Source organism: Puma concolor, chromosome E4, assembly GCF_028749965.1.
Source record: "Puma concolor isolate L17-30 chromosome E4, mPumCon1.1.hap2, whole genome shotgun sequence".
In the NCBI taxonomy this organism is placed as follows: Eukaryota; Metazoa; Chordata; class Mammalia; order Carnivora; family Felidae; genus Puma; species Puma concolor.
In genome coordinates this window covers 46,983,960-46,998,017 of record NC_141683.1, presented here as the reverse complement: position 1 = coordinate 46,998,017, position 14,058 = coordinate 46,983,960, and the positions used below count along the sequence as shown (strand labels likewise).

Here is a 14,058-nt window from a genome sequence, read left to right as displayed (position 1 = left end):
CTTAAACTCCACATGAGTGAAATCATATGGTATTTGTCTTTCTCTGACTGACTGACTGATTTCGCTCAGGATTATACTCTCTAGCTCCATCCATGTCATTGCAAATGGCAAGACTTCATTTTTTTATGGCTGAATAATATTCCTTTTCATATATATATGAAAGGACACACACACACACACACACACACACACACACACACACACACACACACACCACATCTTCTTCATCTATCCATCAATCAGTGGACACTTAGGCTGTTTCCATATCTTGGCTATTGTAAAGAATGCTGCCATACACATAGGGGTGGTGCATGTATCCCTCTGAATTAGTGTTCTTATATTCTTTGGGTAAATACCCAGTAGTGCAATTACTGGATTGTATGGCAGTTCTATTCGTAACTTTTTCAGGAACTTCCATGTGGCATTCCCAAGTGGCTGCACTAGTTTGCATTCCCACCAACAGTGTACAAGTGTTCCTTTTTTCCCCACATCCTTGCTAATACCTGTTGTTTATTGTATTTATTTTAGCCATTCTGACAGGTGTGGGGTGATACTTCACTGTAGTTTTGATATGCATTTCCCTGAGTGACGTTGAGCATCTTTTCATGTGTCTGTTGGCCATCTGGAGGTATTCTTTGGAGAAATGTCTGTTCTTGTCTTCTGCCCATTTTTAAATTGAATTCTTTGTTTTGGGGGGTATTGAGTTTTAGAAGTTCTTTATACACTTTGGATACTAATCCTTTATCAGATACGTCATTTGTAAATATTTTCTCCCAAGTAAGTTGCCTTTTAGTTTTATTCGTTTCCTTTGCTGTCAGAAGCTTTTTATTTTGATGTAGTCCCAATAGTTTATTTTTGCTTTTGTTTTCCTTGCCTCAGGAGATATATCTAGAAAAAAGCTGGTAAGGCCAATGTCAGAGAAATTGCTGCCTGAGCTCTCTTCTAGAATTTTAATGGTTTCCTGTCTCACATTTAGGTTTTTAATCCATTTTGAGTTTATTTTTGTGTATGGTGTAAGAAAGTGGCCCAGTTTCATTTTTCTGCATGTCGCTGTCCAGTTTTCCCAACATCACTTGTTGACGAGACTTTTTCCCCATTGGATGTTCTTTCCTACTCTGTCGAAGGCTAATTGACCACAGAGTTGTAGGGTCATTTCTGGGTTTTCTGTTCTGTTCCATTGATCTGTATGTCTATTTCTGTACCAGCACCATACCGTCTTGATCACTACAGCTTTGTAATATACCTTGAAGTCAGGAACTGTGATGCCTCCAGCTCTGCTTTTATTTTTTCAAGATTGCTTTGGCTATTCAGGGTCTTTTGTGGTTCCATACAAATATTAGAACTGTTTGTTCTAGTTCTAGGGAAAATGCCATTGGTATTTTGACAGGGATTGCATTAAATGTATAAATTGCTTTGGGTAACATAGACATTTAACAAATTTGTTCTTCCAAACCAGGAGCATGGAATGTCTTTCCATTTGTTTGTGTCATCTTCAATTCCTTTCAACACTGTTTTATAGTTTTCAGAGGAAAGGTCTTTCACCTCTTTGGTTACGTTTATTCAGAGGTATTTCATAGTTTATGATGCAACGGTAAATGGGATGGTTTTCTTAGTTTCTCTTTCTTCTTATCATTAGTGTATCGAAATGCAACAGATTTCTGTATACTGATTTTGTATCCTGTGACTTTACTGAATTCATTTACCAGTTCTAGAAGTTTTTTGGTGGAATCTTTAGGGTTTTCTATATAAAGTATCATGCTGTCTGCAAATAATTAAAGTTTGACTTTTTCCTTACTGATTGGGATGCTTTTTATTTCTTTCTGTTGCCTGATTGCTTTGGCTAGGACTTCCAGTACTATGTTTCATAAAAGTGAGAAAAGTAGACATCCCTGTTTTGTTCCTGACAAGGAATGATCATATGGTTCTTATCCTTTCTCTTACTGGTGTGATGTATCATGTTGATTGATTTGTGAATATTGAACCACCCTCCGAACCTAAGAATAAATCCTACTTGATTGTAGTGAATGATTTTTCTTAAAGTATTGAATTTTGCAGACATTATATTTTTGACACAAATGTCATGTACACAAACCTTTCTGTGGCCTATTTGTGAAGTTCTATCATAAGAGTATAACTGATTGACACTCTAAAGATTAAAGTTAGAAAAAAAATTGTTTTCACCCACCTCCAGCTACAACGGACATGCCCAATAATTTTTCTTGGAAAAACTACTTTGATGTTAACACTGTCATTGCACCTGCTCATGAAGTTTTGTAACAACACAGGTACATGTGCAAGTTAAAGCTAGCAAATAAACTGGCTTAGTGGTAGAAATGGCATATTACACAGCAGTGAAAGTACAGTCAGTTTTGCTACAGCACTTGTTTTGAACACACGAATTTGTTCCAACACCACTGCTATATTAAAGAATTTGAGCATGATGCAAATTTCACATTTTCTTATATCCAACAGTGATGAACAGAGAAAACTGTACTCAGCCAAACCAAGCTACTTAGGAATACACAAAACACACACCTGCACACACTTTAAACATGTACCAGTGCCTCATTCACATTTGGTGTGGCAACTTTACATTCAACTTCAGACAACCCTCCCTCCACCACACTGCATGAACCCACAAGCCACAACCCTTCCAAGGACCACTTCCACATGCAAACCTCAGCTTTTTTTCAAGGAAAAAAGTCAGATTTTTTTTTTTTTATCACATTCATATATTTCTTAACCACGTAACAGGTGTAAAACTGATATGACTTTGATTAGGTTCCTTTTTTTTTTTTTCAACGTTTATTTATTTTTGGGACAGAGAGAGACAGAGCATGAACGGGGGAGGGGCAGAGAGAGAGGGAGACACAGAATCGGAAACAGGCTCCAGGCTCTGAGCCATCAGCCCAGAGCCTGACGCGGGGCTCGAACTCACAGACCGCGAGATCGTGACCTGGCTGAAGTCGGACGCTTAACCGACTGCGCCACCCAGGCGCCCCACCTTTTTTTTTTTTTCAAATGGCTTTCTTATTAAGTTTTTGAGTGATGTGCCTCAGCCCATTTTTCCCAAGAGCCCTTTTCTTGCTTGATTTTGCATGGCACAAAGGTGATCATTTGGAATGAATATGTTATGCCATAATAGAACTGACTATTAGCAAGCCAACTACTGCTCCATGCCTCAACACGGATAATTTTCAAAAGTCAAAAAATAATAGCAGGGGACGGGGGGCAGGGAGTATAAGATGGAGGGCAACACTAATGGCATTAAGTGAGTTTTTGCTCCTCATGAATTTGTTTGCCGGGGCTCAGGATTGGAGGGCTTCACATATACATCTTGAATATTAAAGAATCAGATTTTCTACTCCTTCCCCTTTATTACACATGAATGCAATAAACAAAATTATTTTTTAAAAGAACATATATGGTACTATTATGTACATAAACAGATGAAATTGATCAACGTATATTTACTGATACATACACCCATAAAGATGAGAATTATAAACACAAATCTCTGAGGAGAGGATGAAAGGGAGGATATACACAGAGATGGGTAAAGGTCTGTTTTGTCAACTGAAGGGTAGGCGTGAGTAGTTTTTATACTAGTTATTCTTTGAAACATGGTGTGGGGAAAATAAGGGGCTGTGAGGTCAAAGGGGTCAAAGCTATTTTCATAATAAGACAAAGACATGATTTGCCTTTTGCATTCTCATTCTTGCAAGAATGTGCAACAGTTTTCCAGTGGTACATGACATTATCATCAAAGCAAACTCCATTCAAAAGCAACTATGAGAACCCATCTATCTTCAATTAAACCAGATGTTAAGAGACTTGCAAAGTGTAGAACCTCACTCTTTTTGTTTGGGAAAAATTATTTTCATAATTATATGCTCCTATCTTAACACATAATTAATTAGTTATTATTTTGAAATGAATGTTTAAAAAATTTTCAATTCTAACTTATAATACAGCAAATATAGATAGAGATGACCTACATAAACAAAACAAAATTTTGTAAAATATAAAGGAGTCCTGAGGCCAAAAAATTTGAGAGCCACATTAAACCTTATACCTGCTTTTATACATGCGCGCGCACACACACACAGAGCTCTTTTGTATGTATGAGCTATTTCATATTAATAAAGGTAAAATAAAATCAGAGTGTAGTAAAGACATAAAGAGAATCCTCTGCCAACACATCAAGTGGAGCCATGTACGGTAAAAGCTGATGACAACAGCGTATCTAAATACAGATGGGACTTACCGATACTCAGTCTGTGAGACACAATCATAAAGTTCCTGGGCAGTGAATTGGACATTTTTATTCACCTGAAAAGAACCAAGATGTAGTTACTTAAAACGCATATGAAGTCAAATGAGCAGAAAGAGCACAATTAGAGTGACCCATATTCTGAAAGAGAATGTCAAGTTTCCAGCGTTTGCATAAAAACAGCAGGAACAATCAGAAGTTTGGTGATCACAATGCTAGGCTAACACCGAACTATGTGTAAAAATACTAGTCCTGTAGTTACAACTTAATCTGTTCAAAGAACCAGAAGTGATCTATGGTTCTGGGGTTAGTGGAATTGAGTATTAGAATTAAGTATCATTTTGTAGATCAAGTGGAAAGAAAAAAATGTGTTCTCCTGGAAACACTAAATTCTACTACTACTGGTTCTTATCAATAGATTCAGGCTTCAGGGTGCCTGGGTGGCTCAGTTGGTTAAGCACCGGACTTTAGCTCAGGTCATGATTTCGCAGTTCACAGGTTCAAGCCCTGCATCAGGCTCTGTGCTGACAGCTCAGAGCCTGGAGCCTGCTTCAGATTCTGTTTCTCTCTCTCTCTCTCTCTCTCTCTCTCTCTCTCTCTCTCCCCCTCCCCCACTCTCACTCTGTCTCTCTCTCTATATCAAGAATAAATAAACATCTTAAAAAAAAATAGATTCAGCCTTCAACTAGCCTAGCATTTTAGAAGATTTCTAATGCAGACATTCAATATTTCTTTTCTAAAAAAAAAGCACAAGTTTTTAAAGAAGTTAAAATAATTCTATTTAAAGGACTGAAGCAGGGGCGCCTGGGTGGCGCAGTCGGTTAAGCGTCCGACTTCAGCCAGGTCACGATCTCGCGGTCCGTGAGTTCGAGCCCCGCGTCAGGCTCTGGGCTGATGGCTCGGAGCCTGGAGCCTGTTTCCGATTCTGTGTCTCCCTCTCTCTCTGCCCCTCCCCCGTTCATGCTCTGTCTCTCTCTGTCCCAAAAATAAATAAACGTTGAAAAAAAAAATTAAAAAAAAATAAAATAAAGGACTGAAGCAGATTTGGGGTCACATAAGTAGACTATTTTATTTTAAAGATTTTATTTACTTTTTTTAAGGTTTTTTTTTTTTTATTTTTGAGAGAGAGAGACAGCATAAGTGGGAGAAGTGCAGGGCGGCAGGGGGGACAGAGGATCTGAAGCGGGCTCCATACTATCTCCATGCTATCAGCAGAGAGCCCCATGCAGGGCTCAAACTCATGAGCCAGGAGATCACAACCTGAGCCGAAGTCAGATGCTAACTGACTGAGCCACCCAGGCACCACTATTTATTTACTTTTCAAGTAATCTCTACACCTAACGTGGGGCTCGAACCTACAACCCCAAGATCAAGAGTCTCATGCTCTACTGACTGAGCCAGCCAGTTGCCCCAGGTAGACATTTTTATTTTAATTTTTTTAACATTTATTTATTTTTGAGATAGAGAGAGAGTGGTGGGGGGAGCAGACAGAGAGGGAGACACAGAAGCCGAAGAAGGCTCCAGGCTCTGAGCTGTCAGCACAGAGCCTGACACGGGTCTCGAACTAGTGAACCATGAGATCATGACCTGAGCCGAAGTCGGCTGCTTAACCAACTGAGCCACCGGGGCGCCACCCGCCCCCCTGCAAGGTAGACTATTTTAAAAGTAGAGGCAACCGTATCTTGTTTATATCCTGAACATTAGAAATAACTCAAGCTGAAAGAAAAAATTATTCAACTCTAACAATACCTGAGTATTATAGTTGACCCTTACTGAAGAGCCTTCACTTTCATTTAAATACTAAGTTTATAAACTGTTGGGAAAGGTCTATTTAGGAAAAAGTTTGATTTACATTTTCTAAAGAAATGTCTTTTTCACACTATCAAGCTATTATGTTTAAACTAATATTAATTAATAATTAAACTAATAATATATTTAAACTAATATGTTTAAGTTCACAAATATCATAATTCAGATATAATTTACAATACTATAAATACAAAAGTCATTGATCATACAAAGATTAGTCATGACACACTTGGAGCACACAGTCAGTGACTGAATTCTATATTTTTTGAGGCTTACTATTGATTTAGGCTATATTCTACTCATGTGCAGGGAGTCTGGAAATTTCCAGAATCTGGAAATTAATAGAAATTCTTTTTTTTTTTTTTAATGTTTACTTATTTTTGAGAGAGAGAAAGAGACACAGAGAGACAAGAACACAAGCAGGAGAGGGGTAGAGAGAAAGGGAGACACAGAATCTGAAGAAGGCTTCAGGCTCTGAGCTGTCAGCACAGAGCCTGATGCGGGACTTGAACCCACGAACTGTGAGATCAGGACTTGAGCTGAAGTTGGATGTTTAATAGACTGAGCCACCCTGGTGTCCGAGAGATTCTTTTTCTCAGATAACTCAAATAGCACAGTGCCTAAATTTTCAAAAATTGTGAATCAGTGATGGAAAACACAACTCTTTCTATAAAATAGGTAACACCATTGAACACTTACTCTGTGTCTGGTACCGTTTGAGGCACTTCATATATGTTAAATTATTTAGTCTTTACAAGAATATCTATAATTTATCTACTGATGTTATTCCCACTTTACAGATGAAGAAACTAAGGCAAAGAGAACTAAATAACTCTTTTTGAGCACACAGTTAATAAGGGGTAGAACCAACATTTGAACACAGGTAGTTTGATCCCAGTATGTGTTCTTTGTATGTTACATCCAAAAAGTTAAATAAAGAGCAAACCAGAAATAAAAGGGAATATATTTTAAAAAGTTTAACTCTATAAGAGATGTGAGACTTGAATGTCACATTCTTTCACTTAGAACATTAAAAAAAAAATTTACACACACACACACACACACACACACACACACACACACGAAAAGAAAGAACACTCAGGAACATGGGCAAACAAACTGAAGATCTACAGAATACTTTCCCTGGATCAGCACTGATGGGGAAAGCCTTCAAGTTACGTGACAAACTACATCAGAGTCACACCTCTAAGCTCCACCACCAGGGCCTATGCTGCTGCTACAGAGGAAACGAAATTATAGCTTTCCTTTTCCCTGATCATCGGCTCTCAAACAGGGGTGATGCTTTCTCGCGAGGGGCCGCTGGTGTATGTGAGCTGAGTGAGGTGTACTCACAATGACTCAGATATTGGGATTTAGCAGCTGAGGAGCAGAGATGCTAAATACCCACCGTGTTCCACACAATGATGAAATGACCTGTCCAAAATGTCAACAGCACCCCTAATGACAAACAATTCTGTGTTGGACAAAGTGTAGGATTATAGAACTCTATGTTTTTACTTCAAGAGTGAAAGAAAAAGTTTAATAGGTCTTTGACAAACTTCTGTGGTATTTAAGAATGTAAAGCAAATGTCAGTTAAATAGAATTCTGTCACATTTTAGAATTCTACCATGTTTATTTATAGTAAAACTTGCTTATGGTGGAAATACGATAAACATGTCAAAATATTTCTCATACCTCATACTTGACTAGGAAGTTATAGAGGGTCTCAACATCTTGAAAATTACTGTTAGGGGCCAAAATCCTAAAAAATAAAATAAAAACAAAGGAATGGGAATGAATGATTAAAAAAATAACACCTTGAACTTTTCCTCAAAATATATCCATACTGTGAGATAATTTATTGTAGGATAAGCTTATTAAAATGTTCACAAACTTTTTGGTTTTTATTTATCTACTAAAAATGATAAAACCATCAGTTTAATTCAACACATCACTTTATTAAAATTTTTTTGCTTATTTATATTGATACTTACATCACCATTTAATCAACAGCCATAAGCATTCTTACATGAAATTTACCTTTTGAGTTACAATAATACATATTTCTCAAAAGGTAGATAGAAATGGAAGGTGCATTTAAACTCCACACCTTCTAAGCAGCAGGTAACGCTTGAAGAGTTCCCACAGAAATGTTCAACCAACCCAAGTGGACAACTGATTAAACTATCAGGCACATAAATCCTAATAAAATATTTCTGACTAAAGTCAAATAATACTATTTGAACTATCAGCATAGTATTCTATGAAAAAGCATGAGTAATCAGAGTATGTCCATTGCTTAAAATAATACTGATTCATAAAGTAACAATGGAAAGGAACATAAATAACATAAAAATAAAAGTATGTAAATAACAGAAACATAAAAACAACAGAGAACAAGGGAAAAATAAAAATAAAGAAGGAAATGAACATGTTTCTCCATCTAGCATTAAAGTATTCATTCTTATTTTTTTATACTAAGGATTTTTGAACCCTTTCATGTTGAAGCCTTTTTTTTTCTTCTGGAAAAAAAAAGGAAAACAGTCCTTTCATTATGGTATAGTGATGATGGGCCTTGCCTGCCTGCCTACATTTTCTAGCTGTGTGACCTCGGGGGAGTTGTGACTTCTTCGCCTTCATGTGTTAAATGAGGATGGTAATAGTCCTCACTTCATAGTATTCTTATCAGAATTAAATGAGTTCCTTAAGAAAAAAAGCCTTTATAACAGTGTCTGATAGACAGCCAGCACTATATATATTATCAATTATAATAGTAACATAACTATTACCATCTAATAGTTTCAGGCCACAGAGTAACTGCACAATGATCTAACTAATGAGAAATCAAGCTACCTCAATTAATTCTTAAAATCCAAGTGCCTTTTACTTACAATGTCTGAGGTCCTCACATCCTTGCCAACGCTTGATACCTTCGGACTTCAGAGTTAACTGATCTCAATAACCTTAATCAGATCTTTACACGATTTGGCTTTTATTAGACTTGTGGGAAAGCTTTCATAAATCATTTTTCAGGGTACAAATTTTTAAAGGGGCTAGCTATACTCTGGAGGAGATACATACAGAATACAAAAATCTGCACAAGAATACTAGTTTCATGGAAAAAAACTTTTCTCCCAACAAGTAATTTTAAAATACAAATAATCTCTGGTTGAGTGTCCTACTCTTGATTTCAGATCATTCAGGTCATGATCTCACGGTTAGTGAGTTCAAACCCCATGTCTGCTGTTAGCACAGAGACTGCTTGGGATTCTCTCTCTCTCTCTCTCTCTCTCTCTCTCTCTCTCTCTCTGTGCCCCTCCCCCACTTGCACTTGCTCTTTCTCTCTCTCAAAATAAATAAACAAATTTTAAAATACAAATAATCTCCTAACCAAAAAAAAGGTGGGGAGAGAGAAGGATAGTACGTGAGGGAGAGTCCATAATTTCCTTTAAACAATGAAAACAAAGCAATCTAAATAAACTAATCTTTCAGAAAGGCAACGGAAGAAAATAACATGTCCTACTTCTGTAACCAAATATAAACAAACTATCAGCAATGTGGAATAATTTACATCTATTCATTTTATAGTTCTGGATTATTTCCAATAAAGATGGTAAGAAAATTAGATGAAACAAGATGTTTTTTATTAAAAGCCTTAAAAATTCCAAGCCAATATCACAGAAGAAAGTACTTTACCAGAGAATAAAATGAACATTTCTTTGTCCTGAAATACTTCACAGAAAAACTGGTTTTAGGTAAATTAGTCATTTATCTATAGCAACAAGTCCTACCCAAAGTAAGAAATAAAGAAAATAATTACATCATCCTAGTTTTCTAATTAGCAACAAACTGAAACAATTTTAAACTCTCAACTTGGTTTTATTTTCTTTTCAACAGTTTTACTGAGGTACAGTTTACATACCATAAATTCACTCATTCAACAACTCAATGATTTTTAGTAAGTTTACAGAGCTGTACAACGATCACCACGATCCAATTTCAGAATTTCCTTTACCCCAAACAGTTTCCTACTGCCCACGTGCAGTCACTTTCTGTTCTCGCCTCCAATCCCAGCTCCAGGCAGACACTAATCTACCTTCTGTCCTTACAGTGTGGACTTTTTGGACTACATTGTTTTCTCAGTTTGTAAGTTCTCTCCCTCTTATCATTACAAAGCACAGCTGTGACTATAAATGATATCACACTATAATTCAGAGTCCAGTGGATGAGTCAAAATCTAGTGGATAACAGCTAAACCCCACAATGTATTTGGTAAGTATAAAAAAGCAAGATGCATACCAAAGATGCCCAAAAGCAGAACAAGAGACCCTTTATTCTCTCATTCAGCAAATATTTGGGATCTACTACGAGCCAAGCTCTGCTCTAGGCTCTTGGATACATCAGCGAACAAAAAGACAAAGACACATGGTAGACCAATGCATCAGAACTCTAAAGGGCTTGTGAAAGAAAAAAAATCCTGACCAAGCACAGGAAGATAATGAAGGAAGAAAAATATCTCATTGTTATGCATTTGACAATCTCTTTCCACTTGTTAATTGCTACTTGTAAACAAACAAGTTTCTAGTGATGAAACACAGGAATTTTAAGTTTCTAAGGAAGAAGTCATTTGCTCCAAATATAAAGATTTGATTATCTCTAAATATCACAAAATTATATTCTAATGAAGAAAGGTATACTGGTATGTCAGCATCATTCACAGATATATTACTTTTATCAGACTAAAACTACACATACCATTCTTTTAAACTAGGATATACGAGACTCATTATAAAATGTACTATTCTTTTTCCCTTTAAAGTTTACTATTCTTAAAGAATGTTTTAAGGTAAACTGAGCCCTAAATGGACAACCTTTATTAAAATACATTCAATTTAGGGTTGAAGTTAGACTTCATTGTGTCCTATGAACTCTGAGTTTATGAGAATGGAATTTGGCCTGATACTAAAAGAACTGCCAACTTTCACTAACTAGAAGTACAGTTTGTTGAAAATAAAAAAAAAAACTAAATGGAGAAAAACGGTTTATGGACTTGTATGCCTTAGTTAATTCCCCACACAGAAATTCTTCAGAGGTCAGCTTTCTCTATAGCTTTCTCATTTTTTTTTTCTTATATCAATGTGAAAACAAAAGACGCTTATAATGGAAGTCCTAAAATTATCCTCCAGTGGCAACTTTTTAAAATAACAGAATGAAGAAATTAGCTCTTAAAGGAAATGCTTTTTCAGAAAATGGCCATTTTTAATTTATAAAAATGTCCACACTTGTCTTTTCAAGAGAAATTCACAATCATCAATAAGTACTTATCCAATGCATACTATTTTCTCAAGTGGATATTTTACTAAAATAATACTAGCTATGAATAGAAGAGAAAATTAAAAAACATGGTTGCCTATCTTCAAGTTGTTTACAACCTGGAAATTTCACTTTGGAATTCTGGAATCAGAACTGGGGAACAGACATCGGAAACAGGATGCAGTTCTCAGCTCATAGATTATTTATAACCCGTATCTGATCTGAATGCACTTGAGTTTCTTTTAGAACAGCATCAATAACAACATATAGTGTCTTCCTGAACACTTAGAGACTGACGCTGTTTTACATACTACATACATCATCTCTAATTCTTTTACAACCACAAATTCAGTTACATGACCTTGATCAAATTATCTGCTTTTCTGCACCCCCACTCCTCACCTGTGAATGAGGAGAAAGTAGTAAATATTACCAGTTTTCAGATATAGAAATCAAGGGTGAGAGTGGTAAAAACTTGCCCAAGATTATACAGAGTGGTGGTAAGCATCTCTCTATTGGTTTGACTCTGGAGCCCATGCTTTTTCCACTAATAAAATGGGTAACCACCACTATCTTCTTGCCCTTAAATGATTTTATAAAATCAAATGAAATAAAGTTTTTTAAAAAAATTTTTTTAATGTTTATTGATTTTTGACAGAGAGACAGAGCATGAGCAGGGGAGGGGTAGAGAGAGAGAAAGACACAGAATCCAAAGCAGGCTCCAGGCTCCAAACTGTTAGCACAGAGCCTGACGCGGGGCTCGAACTCACGGACCGCGAGATCATGACCTGAGCCGAAGTCGGATGCTCAACCGACTGAGCCACCCGGGCGCCCCTAAAGTTCTTTTAAAATAGCTAAAGAGGGGTGCCTTGGTGGCTCAGTAGGTTAAGTGTCTGACTCTTGATCTCAGCTCTGGTCTTGATCTCAGGGTTGAGTTCAAGCCCTGCTCTGGGCTCTGTGCTGGGCGTGAAGCCTACTTAAAAAATAATAGTAATAAAATCAAAATAAAACACCTAAAGAATTTTAAATGTAAGCAAAGAAACGCTTTAATTTGCCTTTTACCAAATGCTTCTGGTAAACTGTTTTATGTATGTTCAAACATTTGATCTTTGCAGTTGTTTTGGTTTTCTCAAAGCCACAAAGGAAGTTAGTACCAGAACCAACACTCAACAAAAGTCCTGACACTTAACCACAGAAGCACTTTGAATTTTCTTTTTATCTATAAGCAATTATCATTAAGTAAGCAACATGTTAATCTCAATTACACAAGTTTCATTTCCATCTTGTCCAATATCAATACATCTCTTTAAAAAAAAAAAAAAAAAAAGAGGGGCGCGCCTGGGTGGCTCAGTCGGTTAAATGTCTGACTTTGGCTCAGGTCATGATCTCACTTTTCTTGAGTTCGGGCCCCATGTCAGGCTCTGTGCTGACAGCTTGGAGCCTGGAGTCTGCCTCCAATTCTGTGTCTCCCTCTCTCTCTGCCTCTCCCCCGTGGGTGCTCTGTCTCTCTCTCTCAAAAATGAATAAATGTTAAAAAAAAAAAATTTAATTAATTTAAAAAAAGACTATCCACTCAAATTTTTTAAAAAGACAGAAGTTAAGGGGCGCCTGGGTGGCTCAGTTAGTTGAGCATCCAACTTTGGGTTAGGTCACCATCTCACTTTTTCTGAGTTTGGGCCCTGCATCAGGCTCTGTGCTAACAGCTTTGGATTCTATGTCTCCCTCTCTCTCTGTCGCACCCCTGCTTGTGCTCTCTCTAAAAAATAAACATTAAAAAAAAAAAAAAAAAGACAGAAGTTAATAGAATAACCTGACTGAAATTAAAAATCAAACAATGCACTAAAGTGGACTAATTTTTAAGTTAGAATTTTGAAAACTGAAACAAAACTCTTCTAATTACATTAAAAAATAAAGCAACAGACTCAGGAGCGGGAAAAGAAGTCTAGAATATTCAAGTTTTATATCTAATTCTAGACATTCAAAAGAAGAGAGAGCATGTTCTTAGATATTTATAAATCATAACTTACATACCACAGAACTGAATAAATTATGTTCCCTGCTGGCAAGACAAAGTTTTACATTAATATTTTAAATAGTTTTGAGAGTGAAAAAATTAATAAGTTTATTTAAAAATAATTATATGGCTTATTTCACTTAGCACAATGTCCTCAAGGTTCATCCATGTTGTAGCAAAATCAGAACATCCTTCCTTTTTAAGACTGAATACTATTCCATTGTATGTATTACACCATAATGCCTATCCATTCATCTGTTGATGGACACTTGGGTTGCTTCCATGTTTTCTCTACTGTGAATAATGCTGCTATGAACATGGGTGTGCATATACGTCTCTGAGACCCTGTTTTCAATACTTTTGTATATATAATTAGAGTAGAGGCTGTCAGAGGCTGGGGGAGGGGGAAATGAGGCTTTTAGAGGCTGGGGGAGGGGGAATACAGTTTTAGTTACAGAGATGGATGAAAGTTATAGAGATGAAAAGTTAGAGAGATGGATGGTGATGATGGCTGTGCATTATGAATATATTTAACACCACATTAACACATTTTTAAGTACACTTAAAAATATACTTATGGTGTGTTTTACCAAAATAAGCAAATCAGATTTAAAAAAAGTAATTACAGAGTGAAAATGTTTGTGGCAT

The 14,058-nt window shown here is 36.5% G+C and overlaps 1 protein-coding gene across 6 annotated transcripts in view; it reads right to left on the bottom strand.

Moving 5' to 3' along the window:
- SWT1 (SWT1 RNA endoribonuclease homolog) overlaps nt 1–14,058 on the bottom strand; it is a 106,473-nt gene that overhangs the window by 14,045 nt on the left and 78,370 nt on the right. For 5 of the 6 annotated variants that reach the window (XR_015246212.1, XM_086694143.1, XM_086694140.1 and 2 more), the window contains 2 exons: nt 7,779–7,845; nt 4,268–4,332 (listed from right to left, as the gene is read on the bottom strand). Coding sequence is in view for 4 of the 6 variants with exons in the window: in XM_086694143.1 (XP_086550269.1) it covers nt 4,268–4,332; nt 7,779–7,845 (132 nt within the window). In the remaining 2 variants the exon portion in view is untranslated. The remainder of the gene's footprint in view (nt 1–4,267; nt 4,333–7,778; nt 7,846–14,058) is intronic. The other variant, XR_015246213.1, reaches the window with a different exon arrangement.